The sequence below is a fragment of the Salvelinus alpinus genome, chromosome 23 (assembly GCF_045679555.1).
Source record: "Salvelinus alpinus chromosome 23, SLU_Salpinus.1, whole genome shotgun sequence".
In the NCBI taxonomy this organism is placed as follows: domain Eukaryota; kingdom Metazoa; phylum Chordata; class Actinopteri; order Salmoniformes; family Salmonidae; genus Salvelinus; species Salvelinus alpinus.
The window spans coordinates 46,629,776-46,654,343 of NC_092108.1; the positions used below are offsets into that span (position 1 = coordinate 46,629,776).

The 24,568-nt window shown below is 41.8% G+C and overlaps 1 protein-coding gene across 3 annotated transcripts in view; it reads left to right on the forward strand.

The window, feature by feature from the left end:
- ankhb (ANKH inorganic pyrophosphate transport regulator b) overlaps positions 1-24,361 on the forward strand; it is an 80,541-nt gene extending 56,180 nt beyond the window's left edge. For 2 of the 3 annotated variants that reach the window (XM_071362573.1, XM_071362574.1), the window contains exons 6-12: positions 2,321-2,455; positions 10,392-10,484; positions 11,759-11,854; positions 19,701-19,830; positions 20,036-20,159; positions 22,267-22,366; positions 23,154-24,361. In XM_071362573.1, coding sequence (XP_071218674.1) covers positions 2,321-2,455; positions 10,392-10,484; positions 11,759-11,854; positions 19,701-19,830; positions 20,036-20,159; positions 22,267-22,366; positions 23,154-23,270 — 795 coding nt within the window. In that variant the 3' untranslated portion in view covers positions 23,271-24,361. Of the gene's footprint in view, positions 1-2,320; positions 2,456-10,391; positions 10,485-11,758; positions 11,855-19,700; positions 19,831-20,035; positions 20,160-22,266; positions 22,367-23,153 lie in introns of those variants that run through there. The other variant, XM_071362575.1, reaches the window with a different exon arrangement.
- The last annotated feature ends 207 nt before the right edge of the window (positions 24,362-24,568 follow it).

Here is a 24,568-nt window from a genome sequence, read left to right on the forward strand (position 1 = left end):
TAATACTTTGCGTTGCTACAGATACCCATGCTGGCCGCCACCGGGAGACCCATGAGTTGGCTTTTGGTTTTAATTTAGAATCCTCCAATCCTCTATATGTAATTATTGGTGGAGAATCACATCATATTTTTCAATATACTGTAGGCCTACAGTAGGCGACATGAGTCTCACTAGTGTTGAGTAATGTACTTTTAAAATTGGTGTAGGTCTTATTTATTTAAAGAGCATATTGAAGTTAGAAGCAATAGGATTTGAAGCAATAGCCTACAACTATTGTAGCACCATTTCGCTCTGCTCTGAGACAAGCATGGGGACTGGTCTTGATAAATCAATGAGATTTTGGGTATTGGTTAGACTAGAATTAGAAAATTAGGGTGTAGAAATGTTATGCTCTTAGTGTAACCTTTATTTAACTAGGAGTCAGTTAAGAACACATTCTTATTTACAAGGACAGCCTAACCCAGAGGGTTTTTAGTTTTTTTCTTAGAATAGAAACCCCATAATGTTAAGCAACATTTCTTAAAATCAGTCCCATATACTATGTTCTTACAAAAACAGGTTTTAAATTCTCTCGTATTGCCACTATTGAAGGCTATCAAATGCTTCTCAAAGATGCCCTCTGGTGGTCAAACTAGCACTAACTAGCATTAATGGTACCAGTGGTTCACACTTAAATAACGTGCCATAGAATTCTGCGGCACCATGCAAGCTGCGCCGCAGAACGCTGCAACTTTCAAAGGGCGAACCACTGTACGTCTCTTGTCTAAGCTGTTGAATTGTGACTCCAATTTGTCTCTATACTGACATTTCGCTTGTTTGATTGCCTTGCGGAGAGAATAACTACACTGTTTGTATTCGGACATATTCCCAGTCACCTTTCCATGGTTAAATGCGGTGGTTCGTGCTTTCAGTTTTGCGCAAATGTCGCCATCTATCCACGGTTTCTGGTTAGGGTAGGTTTTAATAGTCACAATAGGTACAACATCTCCTATGCACTTGCTTATAAACTCACTCACCGAATCAGCGTATACGTCGATATTATTCTCTTCCCAGAACATGTCCCAGTCCATGTGATCAAAACAATCTTGAAGCGTGGATTCCGATTGGTCAGACTAGCGTTGAATAGTCCTCAGCACGGGTACATCTTGTTTGAGTTTCTGCCTTTCGGAAGAGAGGAGCAAAATAGAGTCGCGGTCAGATTTGCCAAAACGAGGGCGGGGGAGGGCCTTGTATGCATCGCAGAAGTTAGAGTAGTAGTGATCCAGAGTTTTTCCAGAGCGAGTACTACAGTCAGTATGCTGATTGAATTTAGTTAGCCTTGTTCTCAAATTTGCTTTGTTAAAATCCCCAGCTACAATAAATGTAGCCTCAGGATATATGGTTTTGCATTAAGTCCATTGAAGTTCATAGAGGGCCGTCGTGTTATCGGCTTGAGGGGGGATATACATGGCTGTGACTATAACAGAGGAGAATTCCCTTGGGAGATAATACAGTCGGCATTTGATTTTGAGGAATTCTAGGTCAGGTGAACAAAAGGACTTGAGTTCCTGTATGTTGTTACAATTACACCATGAGTCGTTAATCATGAAACATACAGCCCTGCCCTTCTTCCCGGAGAGATATTTATTCCTGTCATCGCGACTCACAAAGAATCCAGGTGGCTGTACCGACTCCGACAGCATATCCAGAGAGAGCCATGTTTCCGTGAAACAGAGTATGTTTCAATCCCTGATGTCTCTATGGAAAGCAACCCTTTCCCTAATTTCGTCTACCTTGTTATCGAGAGACTGGACATTATCAAGTAATATACTTGGAAGCGGTGGGTGGTGTGCCCACCTCTGAAGTCTGACCAGAAGACCGCTCTGTCTACCTCTTCTCCGGCGGCGTTGTTTTTGGGTGGTTCAGACAAAGGATCTGCTTCGGGAAAGTCATACTCCTGGTCATAGTGCTGGTCAGTTGACGCCGCTCTGATATCCAATAGTTCTTCCCGGCTGTGTGTAATAACACTTAAGATTTTCTGGGCTAACAATGTAAGAAATAATACATAAAAAAACGAATTGCTGCAAAGTTTCCTAAGGACGAGAAGCGAGGCAGCGCTCTCTGTCGGCACTTATCTTAAACAACAAGAGATACTGTATACCTGTTAGATAGTACTGCACTGTTGGAGCTAGAAACACAAGCATTTAGTTACACCTGCAATAACATCTGCTAAACACGGGTATGTGACAAATAAAGGGTACCAGTAACTTTGCAGAGTTGCATTTGGGAATGCTCATCACTTTCTCCCATGCCTCCCTCCCTCTTTCCCTATCGCCCGCAGGGGGACGCTACCATCAAGAAGATGCTGAGTTTCTGGTGGCCCCTGGCCCTGATCCTGGCCATGCAGAGAATCAGCAGGCCTATCGTCAACCTCTTTGTCTCCCGGGACCTCAAGGGAAGCTCGGCTGCCACCGAGGCAAGTGTCCTACCGACCTCATATGAGGATTTTAAGCACACAACACACTTTTCCAGTCTAGCAAGAAGGTGATATTCTGAACAATGTAGTACTGTCCCCCCCACCCCAGAAAGCTTTTTGTTTTGATATGGTCCAGTACATAGTAAAAGTATAATAATCCATATACACATATCATAGTGAATTCATGATGTGAATGAACAAGCATTTTCATACTTTGTAATATTTCTATATATAGTTACTGTCAGTTTTATGACAATTTACCCAAAATATTTCAACTACTTTATTACTTTACACAAACTATTATGACATTAGTGATCGTCAAAATGTGTGAAATTTGCAAACGTCTAAATCAACATTTTGGCCATTTCAAATTGTATTGGTCGGTTGTTGCGCCTTCTTCACCACACTGTCTGTGTGGGTGGACCATTTTGGTTTGTCCGTGATGTGCACACTGAGGAACTTTCCACCTTCTCCACTGCTGTCCCATCGATGTGGATAGAGGGGTGCTCCCTCTGCTGTTTCCTGAAGTCCACAATCATCTCCTTTGTTTTGTTGACGTTACGTGAGAGGTTATTTTCCTGACACCGCACTCCGAGTGCCCTCACCTCCTCCCTATAGGCTGTCTCGTTGTTGTTGGTAATCAAGCCTACTACTGTTGTGTCATCTGTAAACTTGATGATTGAGTTGGTGGCGTGCATGGCCACGCGGTCATGGGTGAACAGGGAGTACAGGAGGGGGCTGAGCATGCACACTTGTGGGGCCCCAGTGTTGAGGATCAGCGAAGTGGAGGTGTTATTTCTGCAGCACTGAAGGTCCCCAAAGAACACAGTGGCCTCCATCATTCTTAAATGGCTAAACTGAGCAATCGGGGGAGAAGGGCCTTGGTCAGGCAGGTGACCAAGAACCTGATGGTCACTCTGACAGAGCTACAGGGTTTCTCTGTGGAAATGGGAGAACGTTTCAGAAGGACAACCATCTCTGCAGCACTCCACCAATCAGGTGGAAGCCACTCCTCAGTAAAAGGCACATGACAGCCCGCTTGGAGTTTGCCAAAAGGCACCTAAAGGACTCTCAGACCATGAGAAACAAGATTCTCTGTTCTTATGAAACCAAGATTGAAATCTTTGACCTGAATGCCAAGCGTCACGTCTGGAGGAAACCTGACACCATCCCTACGGTGAAGCATGGTGGTGGCAGCATTAGATGACAGGGATGTTTTTCAGCTTCAGGGACTGGGAGACTAGTCACGATCGATGGGAAGATGAACGGAGCAAAGTACATAGAAAACATTCTCCAGAGCTTGTACTAAGGACCTATGACTAGGGCGACGGTTCACCTTCCAACAGGACAACAACCCAAAGCACACAGCAAAGACAAAGCAGGAGTTGTTTCGGGACAAGTCTCTGAATGTCCTTGAGTGGCCCAGCCAGAGCCCAGACTTCCCCTATTGAACATCTCTGGAGAGACCTGAAAATAGCTATGCCGCAACACTCCCCATCCAACCTGACAAAGCTTGAGAGGATCTGCAGAGAAGAATGTGAAAAACTCCCCAAGTGCAGGTGTGCCAAGCTTGTAGCGTCATACCCAAGAAGACTCAATGCTGTAATGGCTGCCAAAGATGCTTCAATAGAGTACTGAGTAAAGTGTCTGAATACTTATGTAAATGTAATATTTCAGATTTTTCATAAACCTGTTTTTGCTTTGTCATTATGAGGTATTGTATGTAGATTGATGAAGGGGGAAAACTATTTAATCCATTTTAGAATAAGGCTGTAACCTAACAAAATGTGGAAAAGGTCAAGGGGTCTGAATACTTTCCAAAATCACTATATATATATATATATATATATATATATATTTACCCCAAATATAGATATTTACCCAATAATATATGGGTGATTGGAAATTATGCAGACAGTTACACTGATGGAAGCTTCAATATAAACTCAGCAAAAAAAGAAAAATCCTCTCACTCTCAACTGTTAATTTTCAGCAAACTTAACACATATTTGTATGAACATAACAAGATTCAAAAACTGAGACATAAACTGAACAAGTTCCACAGACATGTGACTAACAGAAATGGAATAATGTGTCCCTGAACAAAGGGGTGGTCAAAATCAAAAGTAACAGTCAGTATCTGGTGTGGCCACCAGCTGCATTAAGTACTGCAGTGCATCTCCTCCTCGTGGACTGCACCAGATTTGCCAGTTTTTGCTGTGAGATGTTACCCCACTCTTCCACCAAGGCACCTGCAAGCTCCCGGACATTTCTGGGGGGGAATGGCCCTAGCCCTCACCCTCATATCCAACAGGTCCCAGACGTGCTCAATGGGATTGAGATCCGGGCTCTTCGCTGGTTATGGCATTACACTGACATTCCTGTCTTGCAGGAAATCACACACAGAACGAGCAGTATGGCTGGTGGCATTGTCATGCTGGAGGGTCAGGTCAGGAGAAGCCTGCAGGAAGGGTACCACATGAGGGAGGAGGATGTCTTCCCTGTAACGCACAGCGTTGAGGTTGCTTGCAATGACAACAAGCTCAGTCCGATGATGCTATGACACACCGCCTCAGACCATGATGGACCCTCCACCTCCAAATCGATCCCGCTCCAGAGTACAGGCCTCGGTGTAACGCTCATTCCTTCGACGATAAACGCAAATCCGACCATCACCCCTGGTGAGTCAAAACCGCGACTCGTCAGCGAAGAGCACTTTTTGCCAGTCCTGTCTGGTCCAGCGACGGTGGGTTTGTGCCCATAGGCGACGTTGTTGCCGATCATGTCTGGTGAGGACCTGCCTTACAACAGGCCTACAAGCCCTCAGTCCAGCCTCTATCAGCCTGTTGCGAACAGTCTGAGCACAGATGGAGGGATTGTGCGTTCCTGGTTTAACTCGGGCAGTTGTTGTTTCCATCCTGTACCTGTCCCGCAGGTGTGATATTCGGATGTACCGATCCTGTGCAGGTATTACACGTGGTCTGCCACTGCGAGGACGATCAGCTGTCCGTCCTGTCTCCCTGTAGTGCTGTCTTAGGCGTCTCACAGTACGAACATTGCAATTTATTGCCCTGGCCACATCTGCAGTCCTCATGCCTCCTTGCAGCATGCCTAAGGCATGTTCACGCAGATGAGCAGGGACCCTGGGCATCTTTCTTTTTTGTTTTTCAGAGTCAGTAGAAAGGCCTCTTTGGTGTCCTAAGTTTTCATAACTGTGACCTTAATTGCCTACCATCTGTAAGCTGTTAGTGTCTTATCGACCGTTCTACAGGTGCATGTTCATTAATTGTTTATGGTTCATTGAACAAGCATGTTCACCCAACTTATTGTGGGAAGCTTGTGGAAGGCTACCCTAAACGTTTGACCCAAGTTAAACAATTTAAAGGCTATGCTACCAAATACTAATTGAGTGTATGTTGTGGCAGACCAGGGGGTTGGGTCAAGACTTTTACACAGATCAGACACGGACAGAGTACGATTAGCTCGGTTTCAAGGGTGTTTATTTAAATAATAAATCAAAAAGAAAAAGGATAGGTCTCCCCCATGAGACCCTCTCTGGGATACCGTCTTCTGGGCTCCGGGTCTTGCTGTATCCTGTCGGGCACAAAAACTGAACTCCCTCCTCATACCTCTGCCAATGTCCCCAACTATACAGGAGACCTTTCTTCCCCCACTCCCCTTGTGTGCTGCCGTTCTGGCAGCTCCCAATCAGCCCCATTTAGTACTGGCCGGAGAGCCCGTCGAGACCTGGCACGTCCAGCAGATGGAGCCATCGCCTCGTGATGTATACTCCATCTGTCACCAGGCCTCGACGAGTCTCCCCTGGTGGCTGACCTGCTGTACTCCACAATGTAAACTTCTGACCCACTGGGAATGTGATGAAATAAATAAAAGCTAAAATAAATAATTATCTCTACTATTATTCTGACATTTCACATTCTTGAAATAAAGTGGTGATCCTAACTTTTTACTAGGATTAAATGTCAGGACTTGTGAAAAACTTAGTTTAAATGTATTTGGCTAAGGTGTATGTAATCTTCCGACTTCAACTGTATATATATATATATACATATGTACAGTCGTGACCAAAAGTTTTGAGAATGACACGAATATTAATTTCCACAAGGTTTGCTGCTTCGGTGTCTTTAGATATTTTTGTCAGATTTTACTATGGAATACTGAGGTATAATTACAAGCATTTCATAAGTGTCAAAGGCTTTTATTGACAATTACATGAAGTTGATGAAAAAATTCAATATTTGCAGTTCTGACCCTTCTTTTTCAAAGACCTCTGCAAACCACCCTGGCATGCTGTCAATTAACTTCTGGGCCACATCCTGACTGATGGCAGCCCATTCTTGCATTATCAATGCTTGGAGTTTGTCAGAATTTGTGGGTTTTTGTTTGTCCACCCACCTCTTGAGGATTGACCACAAGCTCTCAATGGGATTAAGGTCTGGGGACTTTCCTGGCCATGGACCCAAAATATCGATGTTTTGTTCCCCGAGCCACTTAGTTATCACTTTTGCCTTATGGCAAGGTGCTCCATCATGCTGGAAAAGACATTGTTCGTCACCAAACTGTTCCTGGATGGTTGGGAGAAGATGCTCTCAGAGGATGTGTTGGTACCATTCTTTATTCATGGCTGTGTTCTTAGGCAAAATTGTGAGTGAGCACACTCCCTTGGCTGAGAAGCAACCCCACACATGACTGGTCTCAGGATGCTTTACTGTTGGCATGACACAGGACTGATGGTAGTGCTCACCTTGTATTCTCCGGACAAGCTTTTTTCCGGATGCCCCAAACAATCGGAAAGGGGATTCATCAGAGAAAATGACTTTACCCCAGTCCTCAGCAGTCCAATCCCTGTACCTTGCAGAATATCAGTCTGTCCCTTCTTGACACCAGGCCATCCTCCAAAAGTCTTTGCTCACTGTGCCTGCAGATGCACTCACACCTGCATGCAGCCATTCCCGAGCAAGCTCTGTACTGGTGGTGCCCCGATCCCGCGGCTGAATCCACTTTAGGAGACGGTCCTGGCGCTTGCTGGACTTTCTTGGGCGCCCTGAAGCCTTCTTCACAACAATTGAACCTCTCTCCTTGAAGTTCTTGATGATCTGATAAATGGTTGATTTAGGTGCAATCTTACTGGCAGCAATATCCTTGCCTGTGAAGCCCTTTTTGTGCAAAGCAATGATGACAGCACGTGTTTCCTTGCAGGTAACCACGGTTGACAGAGGAAGAACAATGATTCCATGCACCACCCTCCTTTTGAAACTTCCAGTCAGTTATTCGAACTCAATCAGCATGACAGAGTGATCTCCAGCCTTGTCCTCGTCAACACTCACACCTGTGTTAACGAGAGAATCACTGACATGATGTCAGCTTGTCCTTTTGTGGCAGGGCTGAAATGCAGTGGAAATGTTTTTGGGAGATTCAGTTCATTTGCATGGCAAAGAGGGACTTTGCAATTAATTGCAACTCATCTGATCACTCTTCATAACATTCTGGAATATATGCAAATTGTCATTAAACAAACTGAGGCAGCAGACTTTGTGAAAATTAATATTTGTGTAATTCTCAACTTTTGGCTACGACTGTATATCTACACAAGTTTTAGAACACCTACTCCTTCAAGGTTTTCTTTATTTTTAATATTTTCTACATTGTAGAATAATAGTGATGACATCAACTATGAAATAACACATATGGAATCATGCAGTAACTGTATGGACCGACGCTGATGTCGAGAAGCAGGTACGGGGAGTCAAACATTTAATCGGAACAGACATGGAACAAGACAGGAACATCGTCAGCACACGGGTAAAAAAGGACATACAGTATGACAGTCAATGCTGAAGTTGGGAACAGATCGGGGTGAGTCCAATAATCACCAGGACTCACCTGATTGAGTCCAGGTGAGTCCAATAATCGCTGATGCGTGTGACGGGGGACGGCAGTTGTGCGTAATGATGGTGGCAGGAGTGCATAATGCTGGGGAGCCTGGTGCCCTCGAGCGCCAGGGGGAAGAGCTGGAATAGGCGTGACAGTAACGCAAAAAGTGTTAAACAGATCAAAATATATTTTGTATTTGAGATTCTTCAAATAGCCACCCTTTGCCTTGTTGACAGCTTTGCACACTCTTGGCATTATATCAACCAGCTTCACCTGGAATGCTTTTCCAACAGTCTTGAAGGAGTTCCCACATGTGCTGAACACTTGTTGGCTGCTTTTCCTTCACTCTGCAGTCCGACTCATCCCAAACCATCTCAATTTAGTTGAGGTCAGGGGATTGTGGAGGCCAGGTCATCTGATGCAGCACTCCATCTCTCGCCTTCTTGGTAAAATAGCCCTTACACAGCCTGGAGGTGTGTTGGGTCATTGTCCTGTTGAAAAACAAATGATAGTTCCACTAAGTGCAAACCAGATGAGATGGCGTATCGCTGCAGAGTGCTGTGGTAGCCATGCTGGTTAAGTGTGCCTTGAATTCTAAATAAATCACAGACAGTGTCACCAGCAAAGCATCCCCACACCATTACACCTCCTCCTCCATGCTTTATTTACGGTGGGAAATACACATGCGGAGATCATCCATTCACCCACACCGCGTCTCACAAAGACATGGCGGTTGTAACCAAAAATCTCCAATTTGGTCTCCAGACCAAAGGACAAATTTCCACCGGTCTAATGTAGATTGCTCGTGTTTCTTGGCCCAAGGCAAGTCTCTTCTTCTTATTGGTGTCCTTTAGTAGTGGTTTCGTTGCAGTGATTCAACCCTGAAGGCCTGATTCACACAGTCTCCTGTGAACAGTTGATGTTGAGATGTGTCTGTTACTTGAACTCTGTGAAGCAATTATTTGAGCTGCAATTTCTGAGTCTGATAACTCGAATGAACTTATCCTCTGCAGCAGAGGTAACTCTGGGTCTTCTTTTCCTGTGGCGGTCCTCATGAGACCCAGTTTCATCATAGGGCTTGATGGTTTTTGCAATTCCACTTGAAGAAACTTTCAAAGTTCTTGAAATGTTCTGTATTAACTGACCTTCATGTCTTAAAGTAATGATGGACTGTTGTTTCTCTTTCCTTATTTGAGCTGTTCTTGCCATAATATGGACTTGGTATTTTACCAAAATAGAGCTATCTTCTGTATACCCCCCTACCTTGTCACAACACAACTGATTTGCTCAAATGCATTAAGAAGGAAAGAAATTCCACAAATTAACAAGGCACACATGTTAATTGAAATGCATTCCTGGTGACTACCTCATGAAGATGGTTGAGAGAATGCCAAGTGTGTGCAAAGCTGTCATCAAGGCAAAGGGTGGCTACTTTGAAGAATCTCAAATATAAAATATATTTTGATTTGTTTAACACTTTTTTGGTTACTACATGATTCCATATGTGTTATTTCATAGTTTTGATGTCTTCATTACTATTCTACAATGTAAAAATAAAGAAAACCCTTGAATGAGTAGATGTGTCCAAACTTTTGACTAGTACTGTATGTACTTGTGGAAAACACTGTAACCTCCCCCGGCAGTTTTTTTCACCTGCTATGTTATGTTTGTAGAGTGAGAATACAGTGTTTTGAATGAATGGGGCAGGTGTCTAAGTGAAGACTTGTGATGCCACAAACTATAAACAATGTGATGAACTTTTGCCATTTGTTATACATCCTTTTACTAACTATAGTAGTGGGTAACAATATAGTGAAGTATTTGTTTCAGGTTGTCATTTTTGCAATTATGTGGTGCAGATTACCAGATCTCACAATACCTGGAGAGTGTGTTTAACATCCCAGAAATCACATTAGTATGATATAGCAATCTTAGAAGATGCACTTCAACTCGACTTCAAGAAAGACAAACAGGAACTCTTACTTCTGACGTGGTGGACTGGTCTATTTCTCTAAGTGTTTGGTTTCTGTGGTTTGACCAGGCGGTAGCAGTACTGACTGCAAGCTATCCTGTGGGTCACATGCCGTACGGCTGGCTGACAGAACTACGTACGGTCTACCCCGCCTTCGACAAGGTAAGACGAGGTTGTTTACATTAACTAGTAAGTAAGGCCACTGAGGGTGGCCAGGTACCTCAACCTAATGACTGTTAAAGATTATATTAACATTAATGTGGGTAGCACAGAAAGGCCTTGGTATTTACTTACACTATAAAATTGTAAAAACTACGAGGCCAGGTTTGTTGTATTCTTTCAATAAAGTACAAGTGCATCGATACCACATATTTTCAAGTAAATACCAGGTAAATAGCAATGGAAACAATATTGTGAAATAAAGTGCTACCTTAATGTTTTTATGTAGGAGATGCTTCTCTGGGATGCAATTTACAATGATTGCAGTGGTGCAGATACTTAGACCAGAATTTAATCAAAGGTGCGTTGTCGACAAGCAAGCTTAATTTTCCATGAATGTGATCTCCGCAAACGTGGGGAAAAATTGGCCTTAAAAGACGCATTGTCGGTAGTGCACTTAACAGCTTTGCGACGCACTTTTGAATGAATCCCTGCTTCAGTTCAGTGAATGTATTGTCAGTTTGTGCAAAGGTCAGCAGACTTCAATGCCTCGCTGTCCCCTTAACTCAACTGTCACTGTTCTGTATTGCTCCGTTTATACCAGTGTGACATTACTGAAACTGCAGTAAGTACACCACAGAAATATGATATACACAATTCCACTGCACCATGTATTTTGGGGGAGTCTGGATTCATAGCTGACATTTCATAATATTTATAGGTAAACAAAGGTGTGCTGAGCAGAGACCATCCTGCTCCAGGAAGTTTAAGGGCTGCTGTTAGGAAAGTCACTGTGTGGTTTACTTGTGCTGAGTCATACTAAAGTAGTTGCCTCTTCAGCCATGATTGAGCACAATATCAGTCCATGTTTTAACAATTCATTTTTAGGGGAGAGTACATTTTGTTGAGACATTGTTCTCATAACAATGTCATCGTTGGTTTTGATGTGGTATTACCTGTGTTAACTATAGTTGTGAAGCCTGTTGTTACTGAACTCAACCAAAGTCTCACAATGATTCTAAATGTCATTTGTAAATCGATTCTATGGTTTATGTGAAGATTTAGGTCGGGATTCAATCAAATGCTTGTTGTCGACAAGTGCATTGCACTTGACTTGTAAAGGTAATTTAAACATGAGCCGATATCCACAATGTACCACGACTCCGATCTTCGTGAATGTTGAGAAATTGCAACAATGCGCCTTTGATTTAATCCCGGCCTTCGCCTACTGAGTGCATTCACACCTGTCACGTTTGTTTGTTCTTCTTTGCCCACAGAACAACCCCAGTAACAAACTGACCAACATCAATACCACAATCTCCAATTCCCACATCAAAAAGTTCACATTTGTCTGCTTTGCCCTTTCTATTACGGTACGTTCAACCTTGATCTTTTGTGGATGGAAAAGAATTTGTATGTGTTTGCATTGCTTTTAGGTCTTTACAAAGCTTACATTGTTATAACATGAGTGACTTGATGCAGGCCATAATTCTATGACTGCAGATGGTAGGTTTCTTGCATTGTGGTTTCAGCTTTCAGAAATGTGTTTGATGGAGTAGGGTGATGTTGCCCCTGATCTTGGGTCAGTTTTGCATTTCCCCAACTAATGGTTAAATGGGCCATATGCGATTACTAAATACATTTTGGGGAATTTTAAATGAATGATATATCCCCATTGATTCTTGAAGAATATAACTTATCCATGTCTCATGAGCTTTGTTCAACTGTCTTACCCCATCGGAACCCAAAATATTAGCTTGTTTTGCTCCATTGTTTGTAAACTATACAGTGCATTTGTAAAGTATTCAGACTCCTTGACTTTCCCACATTTGGTTATGTTACAGCCTTATTCTAAAATGGATTCAATAGTTTTTCCCCCCTCATTAATCTACACATAATACCCCATAATTACAAAGCAAAAACAGGATATTAGAAATGTTTGCTAATGTGTAAAAAAAAACTGAAATATCACATTTACATAAGTATTCATACCCTTTACACAGGACTTTATTGAAGCACCTTTGGCAGCGATTACAGCCTTGAGTCTTCTTGGCTATGATACTACAAGCTTGGCACAACTGTATTTGGGGAGTTTGTCCCATTCTTCTTTGCAGATCCTCTCAAGCTCTGTCAGAATGGATAGGGAGCATTGCTGCACAGCTATTTTTAGGTCTCTCCAGAGATGTTGGATCGGGTTCAAGTCCGGGCTCTGGCTGGGCTACTCAAGGACATCCAGAGACTTGTCCTGAAGCCACTCCTGCGTTGTCTTGGCTATGTGCTTAGGGTCATTGTTCAGTCGGAAGGTGAAACTTTGCCCCAGTCTGAGGTCCTAAGTGCTCGGAAGCAGGTTTTCATGAAGGATCTCTGCACTTTTCTCCGTTCATCTTTGCCTCAATCGTGACTAGTCTCCCAGTCCCTGCCGCTGAAAATCATCCCCACAGCATGATGCTGCCACCACCATGCTTCACCGTAGGGATGGTGCCAGGTTTCCTCCAGAAGTGATGCTTGACGTTCAGGCCAAAGAGTTTATTCTTGGTTTCATCAGACCAAGAATCTTTAGGTGCCTTTTGGCAAACTCCAAGTGGGCTGCCATGTACCTTTTACTGAGGAGTGGCTTTCGTCTGGCCACTACCATAAAGGCCTGATTGGTGGAGTGTGGCAGAGATGGTTGTCCTTCTGGAAGGTTCTCCCATCTCCACAGCTCTAGGAAGAGTCTTGGTGGTTCCACATTTCTTCCATTTAACAATGATTGAGGCCACTCTGTTCTTTGGGACCTTCAACCTTCAATTAGAGTATGATAGCTAAGGAGATGGAGAAACTTCCTTAATACAGTTGTGCCTCGCTTGTAGTGTCATACCCAAGAAGACTCAAGGCTGTAATCACTGCCAAAGGTGCTTCAACACAGTACTGAGTAAAGGGTCTGAATACTTATGTAAATGTAATATTTTTTTTGGGGGGGGGGGCAGGACCAACTTTGGGAAACCCTGAGTTAGTGCATGGCTCCCTGTATGAATTTGAGAGTAGTTACATTTCTTCAGCCCCATCCCTCATGTTTACCAGTAACAGTGGTAGGGAGACCACTTTGAGGGGTAGCTGATCCTAGATCCGTACAAAGGGGAAACTTCACCCCAGAGTGAGTTTGATTTGCATAGCAGCATATCCTGGATGGAGGAGTTGTCATTGTTGTACGCTAGAAATTGGCAGTGTCTTTTTCAGATTTTTCCTGTATAAAACAATAACACACATAATAAATATAATATAGACATCAAACTACACATCCATATACACGTTAATATACACATCAAACTACACATCCATATAGACGTGAATATACACGTTAATATACACATCAAACTACACATCCACATAGACGTGAATATACACGTTAATATACACATCAAACTACACATCGACATAGATGTGAATATACACATCAAACTACACATCAACCTACACATCCATATAGACGTTAATATACACATCAAACTACACATCCATATAGATGTGAATATACACGTTAATATACACATCAAACTACACATCCCTATAGATGTGAATATACACGTTACTATACACATCAAACTACACATCCATATAGACGTGAATATACACGTTAATATACACATCAAACTACACATCCATAGAGACGTGAATATACACATCAAACTACACATCCATATAGACGTGAATATACACGTTAATATACACATCAAACTACACATCCATACAGACGTGAATATACACATCAAACTACACATCCCTATAGATGTGAATATACACGTTACTATACACATCAAACTACACATCCATATAGACGTGAATATACACGTTAATATACACATCAAACTACACATCCATATAGACGTGAATATACACATCAAACTACACATCCATATAGACGTGAATATACACGTTAATATACACATCAAACTACACATCCATATAGACGTGAATATACACATCAAACTACACATCCATATAGACGTGAATATACACATTAATATACACATCAAACTACACATCCATATAGATGTGAATATACATGTTAATATACACATCATACTACACATCCATATAGACGTGAATATACACATTAATATACACATCAAACTACACATCCATATAGACGTAAATATACACGTTAATATACACATCAAACTACACATCCATATAGACGTAAATATACACGTTAATTTACACATCAAACTACACATCCATATAGATATGAATATACACGTTAATATACACATCAAACTACACATCCATATAGACGTAAATATACACATTAATATACACATCAAACTACACATCCATATAGACATGAATATACACGTTAATATACACATCAAACTACACATCCATATACAGTGGGGAGAACAAGTATTTGATACACTGCCAATTTTGCAGGTTTTCCTACTTACAAAGCATGTAGAGGTCTGTAATTTTTATCATAGGTACACTTCAACTGTGAGAGACGGAATCTAAAACAAAAATCCAGAAAATCACATTGTATGATTTTTAAGTAATTAATTTGCATTTTATTGAATGACATATGTACAGTGGGGAGAACAAGTATTTGATACACTGCCAATTTTGCAGGTTTTCCTACTTACAAAGCATGTAGAGGTCTGTAATTTTTATCATAGGTACACTTCAACTGTGAGAGACGGAATCTAAAACAAAAATCCAGAAAATCACATTGTATGATTTTTAAGTAATTCATTTGCATTTTATTGCATGACATAAGTATTTGATCACCTACCAACCAGTAAGAATTCCGGCTCTCACAGACCTGTTAGTTTTTCTTTAAGAAGCCCTCCTGTTCTCCACTCATTACCTGTATTAACTGCACCTGTTTGAACTCGTTACCTGTATAAAAGACACCTGTCCACACACTCAATCAAACAGACTCCAACCTCTCCACAATGGCCAAGACCAGAGAGCTGTGTAAGGACATCAAGGATAAAAATTGTAGACCTGCACAAGGCTGGGATGGGCTACAGGACAATAGGCAAGCAGCTTGGTGAGAAGGCAACAACTGTTGGCGCAATTATTAGAAAATAGAAGAAAATAGAAGAAGTTCAAGATGATGGTCAATCACCCTCGGTCTGGGGCTCCATGCAAGATCTCACCTCGTGGGGCATCAATGATCATGAGGAAGGTGAGGGATCAGCCCAGAACTACACGGCAGGACCTGGTCAATGACCTGAAGAGAGCTGGGACCACAGTCTCAAAGAAAACCATTAGTAACACACTACGCCGTCATGGATTAAAATCCTGCAGCGCACACAAGGTCCCCCTGCTCAAGCAGGCGCATGTCCAGGCCCGTCTGAAGTTTGCCAATGACCATCTGGATGATCCAGAGGAGGAATGGGAGAAGGTCATGTGGTCTGATGATTCAAAAATAGAGCTTTTTGGTCTAAACTCCACTCCCCGTGTTTGGAGGAAGAAGAAGGATGAGTACAACCCCAAGAACACCATCCCAACCGTGAAGCATGGAGGTGGAAACATCATTCTTTGGGGATGCTTTTCTGCAAAGGGGACAGTACGACTGCACCGTATTGAGGGGAGGATGGATGGGGCCATGTATTGCGAGATCTTAGCCAACAACCTCCTTCCCTCAGTAAGAGCATTGATGATGGGTCGTGGCTGGGTCTTCCAGCATGACAACGACCCGAAACACACAGCCAGGGCAACTAAGGAGTGGCTCCGTAAGAAGTATCTCAAGGTCCTGGAGTGGCCTAGCCAGTCTCCAGACCTGAACCCAATAGAAAATCTTTGGAGGGAGCTGAAAGTCCGTATTGCCCAGCGACAGCCCCGAAACCTGAAGGATCTGGAGAAGGTCTGTATGGAGGAGTGGGCCAAAATCCCTGCTGCAGTGTGTGCAAACCTGGTCAAGAACTACAGGAAACGTATGATCTCTGTAATTGCAAACAAAGGATTCAGTACCAAATATTAAGTTCTGCTTTTCTGATGTATCAAATACTTATGTCATGCAATAAAATGCTAATTAATTACTTAAAAATCATACAATGCGATTTTCGGGATTTTTGTTTTAGATTCCGTCTCTCACAGTTGAAGTGTACCTATGATAAAAATTACAGACCTCTACATGCTTTGTAAGTAGGAAAACCTGCAAAATCGGCAGTGTATCAAATACTTGTTCTCCCCACTGTATGTGATCACCTACCAACCAGTAAGAATTCCGGCTCTCACAGACCTGTTCGTTTTTCTTTAAGAAGCCCTCCTGTTCTCCACTCATTACCTGTATTAACTGCACCTGTTTGAACTCGTTACCTGTATAAAAGACACCTGTCCACACACTCAATCAAACAGACTCCAACCTCTCCACAATGGCCAAGACCAGAGAGCTGGGTAAGGACATCAGGGATAAACTGATGGCCGAATGGTAAAGAACATCTAGCTGCTCAAGAGCACCCTTAACTGCCTATCTATAAATACCGTCTCCGTAATCTAGCATGGGTAGGATGATCATCTGAATCAGGGTTAGTTTGGCAGCTGTGGTGAAAGAGGAGCGATTTACGATAGTCTAGATTGAACCTTAGCCTGCAGCTTTGATATGTGCTGAGAGAAGGACAGTGTACCGTCTAGCTAACTTTTTCAGGAGGCAGATTCCTTGTAGAAAATCCCAGCTAGCTAGCTAACGTAGCTAGCAAGTCTCTGGCCGTCTTTTCCACGTTGAAAAGGATGTTGTTAGCTAGCTATATCTTTTCAGTGTCGGCGAATGGTCCTTTACGACGTCCAAACAAAGTTGTCCTGTGGCTGTTGTATTTTGGGGATTCTGAGGAGGACATCTTCTCTGCGCAGATGGAGGGGGCTTCAAAGGCCTCTGCATTTGGGTGGGGGGGGGGGGGGGCTGTGATACTCTCCTGCCATTGTTAGGCTCAAGAGTTTTCACACCTTTCACTTCAGTGCTAATTTCAGTCAGATTCTTTCCTAGCAGCTTGGTAGCTTAGTAGCCTTATTTATTAAGCTTTATATAACAAAATTACAGAGGGAGTTATTGTCTTTTACTTTTTGGCTTCAGAAAGTAGGTTCAGACTGAACATTACTCACATCGTTTTGTGTTGGATGGTATTTCCAGGTTCCGCTGTGTTTCTTCTGCAGGTACTGCTATAGGACTGCTATTTGTCATCCAGTGGTTTTAGCATTACATCTCTGTTGTTTGTGAGATCGTCATCAATGTTGGTTTCATGCATATTATTGTTTAAAGTAAAAAAAGAAACAAAAGGATCTCATGTTGTACCTAGGTTGTTGACATATCAAACAATCTAGTTCCCCAAAGCCCCCTACTTTCCGGCCTCTTGTTTTAAGGAGAGCCTCGACAAGTCTCGACTCGTGTCTGTGGCCCACACAGGTAGAGACATTTTTTTGCAATTATAATGGTGTGTATTTTCCAGCCCAGGTCAGTGCTGTCTACACTCTTAGAATTAGTGGTGACTTGCCTCCCGGTGGCGCAGCGGTCTAAGGCGATCATTACAGATCCGAGTTCGATACCGGGCTGTGTCGCAGCCGGGCGCGACTGGGATACACATGAGGTGGCATACAATTGGCCCAGCCCAGCGTCGTCCAGGTTAGGGGAAGGTTTGTCCTAGTCCCGTCGCGCTCTAGCGACTCCTGTGGCGGGCCTGGCGCATGCATGCTGACACAGTCGCCAGGTGTATGGTGTTTCCTCCGACACATTGGTGCGGTTGGCTTCCGGGTTAAGCGAGCAGTGTGGCAAGAAGCAGTGAGGCTTGGCAGGATCGTGTTCCCGGAGGACGCAATGTTAGAATTATAAAAAAAAGCAATGTTAGTATTATATTAGAATATGTAATATGCATAAACATTCAAGGAACATTTTCATTTGCAGTGTACAAACTGACATTTACACACACTAACAGGTGACCAAAAATGCAAATTATTTCACAGCTTTTCTTTCAATATAATATGATTATTTTTAAATTGCAAGACACATATTGATGAAATCAGACAATGGTTCCACCTGTCAATGATTTTACAGGGTGGAGTAATGATGATTTAAATGGTTTTCTCTGTCCAGATCTGTCTACACTTGTAAGGTGTCCAGACACAATGTGTGTCTAACTACCTCCGGACCTGGGCAGGATGATCTGATCACAATGTGTCTTTTTGATTGTCGCCACCTGTCTAAAAATGTGGGCACAATCAGAATGTGGACATGATCATGACAAAGGAAGCAAGTTAGAACCAAGTATAAAGAGCGCTTTTGTAAACAAAGTGTGGTCAGAGGGATGAACTGCTGACTCCATATTAGGCTTTGCCCCATTTAGGCGTTGTGGTCTAAGTAATGGAGGGCTGTCTTTCCAGATCAGTTTGTACCATCCTCATTCTCTGTGGTCAAGGTAATGACAAGGTGCCTCAAACAAACCTTTGCCCTAGATAAGGTATGTGCACGATGCTAGTATTCAGACCCCTTCCCCTTTTCCACATTTTATTACATTACAGCCTTATTCTAAAATTGATTAAATAACTTTTTTCCCTCATCAATCTACACACAATATGCCATAATGACAAAGCGAAAACAGGTTTTTACAAAATGTTGAAAATGTATTAAAAAATAAAAACAGAAATACCTTATTTACATAAGTATTCAGGCCCTTTGCTATGAGACTCGAAATTGAACTCAGGTGCATCCTGTTTCCATTGATCATCCTTGAAATGTTTCTACAACTTGATTGGAGTTCACCTGTGGTAAATTCAATTGATTGGACATGATTTAGAAAGGCACACACCTGTCTATATAAGGTCCCACAGTTGACAGTGCATGTCAGACCACAATCTGGGGAAGGGTACCAAAACATTTCAGTTTTTTTGTTTTTAATACATTTGCAAACATTTCTAAAAACCTGTTTTTACTTTGTCATTATGGGGCATTTTGTGTAGATTGATGAGGGGAAAAACACTATTTAAACAATTTTAGAATAAGTTTGTAACATAACAAAATGTGGAAAAAGTCAAGGGGTCTGAATACTTTCCAAATGCACTGTACAAATGCAACACAGTCCATTCATGTGTCGCTAGCGAGCACCTTTCCCTCCCCAAATCCTAACCTTACCTTCACAACAAAACCATGCAACTGACCATTGATCAGTGTTTAGGCTAGAGTAATTTAACCCTAATCCTAACCCCCTGTGGCTTCAGACAGTGTTAACCCTGTGTTTGGTTTTGGCTGTCCAGCTATGCTTTTTGGTGTTCTGGACGCCTCACATCTCGGAGAGGATCCTAGTAGACATCATTGGTGTGGACCATGCCTTCGCAGAGCTCTGCGTCCCTCCACTGCTAATCTTCTCCTTCTTCCCTGTTCCAGGTAAGATCCAAGTAGGGAATCAGTGGAAGTGGAATGTTTGAATTTATCACTAACGTAATGTCAACAGGAATGTCATTTTTGTTGTTGTCGACCCTAACATTAAAGGTAGACTCATCCTACACAGGAGGGAAACGTCCTGCTTACCGATGTAAAGAACAACTCATTTATACACGAAAAAAAGCATGTATTTATTTTACCATGACAGTGACCATCCGGGCTCACCTGACAGGCTGGCTCATGACTTTGAAGAAGACCTTCGTCCTTGCTCCCAGCTCTGTCCTGCGCATCATCGTACTGATCACCAGTCTCATTGTTCTCCCTTACATGGGGTAAGTGAAGTAAACACTTCTGCTTTCACGGGTCTCACAAGTGTTCACCTCACTACTTGCCAATCTCTTGAGCATGGAGCTAGTGTCATTAGAATGATGTGAAAACCTCAATGCTGTGAGTGTGGACTCAATATCTCAGAACAAGTGTTCAACTTATCATTCACTAGGCCCCCATTTGGCCACTTCACCTCTGATTATGTTTTATCTTACTCCCATGCATGGGGCAAGTGTTCACTTCGTCAGTTACTAGTTTCAAATCTGTCCATTTTACCACCGCTCATTCTTTTATTTGGAGAAGTGTTCACTTCACTACTCACTTTTTAAAATGTTAACTTTTTGGGACAGTTTATCAGACACCGACTAAGCCTAGGCCAGAAGTTAAAAAAAATATATATAAAAAAAAGGTTTGATGGAGATTCTTTCATTGAGCTTGTTTTTTTTTGTGCTTCTTTGTGGCTCAGTTGTTATAGCATGGCGCTTGCAACGCCACGGTCGTGGATTTGCTTACCACTGGGGTCACCCATATAAAAATTGTATGCATGCATGACTGTAAGTCTGTTTGGATAAAAGTATCTGCTGAATGACATACATTTGTGGCCTAAGAAATTGGCACCCTTGCGCTTTTCTTAAATAATTCACAATTTCTTCTGGAAATTGAAAATAACTTTTAGTCTCTACACCTTGTTATCGGATTTTTCAACATTGCAGAACCAATTTTATTTTACAGCTTCCTCGACCTTGAATCCTCACCTTAATAACAATTACTGGGGGAAATGCTAAACTGACCCAAGATCAGGGTTTAGGGGTGACTTCACCCTACACCAATCCGAGGCACCATTGCAATCATTGGCGCCACCTCTTGGACGTGAAGTGCTTTTGTGCAGACACGTGGGAAGGTTGTGGAGAAATGCATTGTACATCCGTGTGTGAACTAAGCGCTAGTCTATAAAGTCACCAATCTACTTCTTGTCCCGCTTCAGTTGCTCTTCAGTGGACCTCATAACTTTGTGAACCAGTGGGACAACATCCCAAATGGCACAGTAATCTTTACCAAGGCCCATAGAGCTCTAGTCAAAACTAGTGCAGTATATAGGCAATATGGTGCCATTTGGGACAAAGTGTGGGTCAGTACAAAATAACTGCTGCATTGAAAGTGACCATAAGTTAGTTAACTATTTTGTGGAAAAAATACAGTATAACTTTGCTTACATGAGGTTATCTTACGGTCTTTACCGGGATGCGTCATTCGAGCATTTCGTTTATTTTCAGTAATACATATAGTAATAATATAGTAATACACAAGAATTGCGAAGTAGCCTCATGCTGGCTAACTGAAGGTGTATGAAAAGAGTGTGTGTGAGATGATGTAGATGCAGTGGTGTAAAATTACTTTAAAGTACTATTTATGTCGTTTTTTGTAGTATCTGTACTTTACTATTTATATTTTTGACAATTTTTACTTTTACTTTCACTACATTCCTTATGAAAATATTGTACTTTTTGCTCCTTACATTTTCCTTGACAAACAAAAGTACATGTTACATTTTGAATGTTTAGCAGGACAGGAAAATAGTCAAATTCACGCACTTATCAACTGAACATCCCCGGTCATCCCTACTGCCTCTGACCTGTCGGAGTCACTAAACACATGATTAGTTTGTAAATTATATCTGAATGTTGGAGTATACCCCTGGCTTTCCGTAATTTTTTTAAAAACAAGAAAATGGTGCCGCCTGGTTTTCTTAATATAAGAAATTTGAAATGATTTATACTTATACTTTTGATACTTAAGTACATTTTAAACCAAATACTTTTAGCATTTTACTCAAGTAGAATTTTACTGGGTGACTTTTACTTTTACTTGAGTCATTTTCTATTAGGGTATCTTTACTTTTACTCAAGTATGACAGTTGGGTACTTTTTCCACCACTGCGTAGAAGATCCACCAAGTTAACAGTAGTGGTGGGCCAATTTCCACAGCAACCAGGAGTGTTGAAGCGTGAGGCTAAACTTTTCCTCTGTTTTGGTCCCGTAGCTAGCATGTTGTAGCAGCATGAAGCTGCGGACGTACATGTCCTTGGCTTACATTGTAAGATTTGTATTTCAGGGTGCATGGAGCCAGTCTGGGAGTTGGGTCTCTCCTTGCCGGATTCCTTGGAGAGACGATAATGGTGGCAATAGCTGCCTGCTATGTCTATCGAAAACAGGTAAGGTGCACAGCATAAACCACATGGCAATCTGGGGCCTAATTTATAACACATTCGTAAGCACATATTTGATAGTAAATTGTGTGTTCAACGATATCCATAGCAACAATCTGATTTATAAAAATATGCCATTTATATAGATCGTGCCTGAAAATGTGGGATTTATAAATGAAACATGCTTATTTGTGACGAACACTTTATGGGTGTTTACAATACTTAAACCACATTTTCACATATTTTAAGAAAAGATCGTATGCAGAAATCTACTATACAAACGTAAGAACTTTTTAGAAATGAGCCCATGATCCGCTAATGTTGCACCATGAATGAATCTGGATCAGGGGCTCATTTCTAAAAAAAATCTTACATTTTTATAGTAGATTTCTGCATAAACTTACCAGCAAATGGATACTTTTGCGATTCACTTGCAGTAAACCGTGGGAACCCAACCTGATTCAGGACTCCACATAGACCCTAAATGCAGATGTTTCATAACGATAATAAAGATAGTTGTGTATTAGTCATCAAACCTGGAAAAGGCAATGGCATGGGAAATATTACTATTATTTAACAGAGCCAAAATATGTTATACTGTATGTGGCTTGATCGCTATAAGACAAGTTATTGTTACAATTATCCAGTTGTAAACTCTCCTAAGAGAACCAAGTAAGAAAGAAACTCATCATTATCAGTTATCACATAAAATAAAGGTGAAATAATTTTTTTAAAATTTTGTTCTGAGTGTTTGGCACTCAGAGGTGATAAAACACATTTTTCCTCCATCTAGAAAAAAAAGAAAGACACGGAAGTTGAAGAGGTGGGGGACGGGGAAGAAGACTCAGCCCCAATGAATGATGTGCGGCCCCGGCGACGAATGGACGATATCGTGGAGGAAGATGAGTGAGCCACGGATGCTGAAGGACTCTTGAAGGACACGCTGGGGGATAGTACAAGGGAGTTCCCTTGTTTTACCGGGGCAGTTTTTCAATCGTTTTTGGCAGCCTGTTGACACCCCCCCTTTAACCGTACATGGTTTATGAGGTTTGGAGAGTACCTAAACAACACCCCATTTATGTTTCATCTGATTGCTACCAAGCCAGTGAAGCATGGTAAAGATGCTAACTTGTACCAAAGCAAATGTTGCTCATTTAACTCCATATGTTCGCCAAACTTTTCTGTGCTGCCGTCCCCTACTTTTATGAGCTGTTATGAGGAAACACACATTTTTACTGTCCTGTATAACTTCAACCGCTTGGAAAACAGTTGTTTTACTTTGAATGTACAAGATAAATAATGTAGAATAAGTAATGATGCTGAGGTAGGTCTTTGTGTTGTGACCTTTTAACTTGATTTATTTTGGCTGTACACCAGTTGGGGAACAGTTTATGGTTCCCAATAATAAACGATAAAATAACAAATATGATATATTAACCACAGATTTCTATCAAAGTTGAGAATGAAAAAGGGAGTTTTAAATAGTTTCCTGGTGTGCGAGTGATGGTTCGGTACCATTATAAAACATTTATATTATAATGTTGTTGATGTAAGAAAACATGGTCAATTTCTGTATAAGTGATGTTAACTGAAATGGAGGGGAGGGGGGGGTTGACTGGACAACAGTTGTTTCTTGTTTTTATATCATGTCTGTTGTCGTATTCTTTTTTAAATTTCGATCTCAGGATGTAACTCCATGATACATACCGTATGGTGGTGTCCAGTTGTTAATCCCCCCCACACACCCATTCTGTATTATGAACTCTCTCCATTGCCGATGATGCACAAGTATTTAAAGATGTCTGAAGCTTCTGTAGGTTTTCTATAGATTGTAGTGGATAGCGAAGTCTTACCAACTCATGGGGCCTTTTGTATTTAAAATATGACCGCTAAAGCCCTGTCCTGTGTAACAAGAGCAAATATGACTTATCTTATTATTGTCTATCAACACAAAGGGACAGTTCTATTCTGCAATGATTAAAGGGTGATTCAGTCGTTTAATTTCCCTCTGAGAGTGTTTTTACTGTAGGCTAGTATTTTGTCCCCTTGCGTTCAGTGGCTGCTAAACATTTTTAGCTAGGCATTCAAAAGTTCCTTTCTACCCAAAGACATCCACACTTTTGTGACTGAATTGCCGTAGCATGGATAATAGTGGTCAGGGAACTCACTGTAGTTGGTTTTTGATCTGTACCTCATTTAGATATAAGC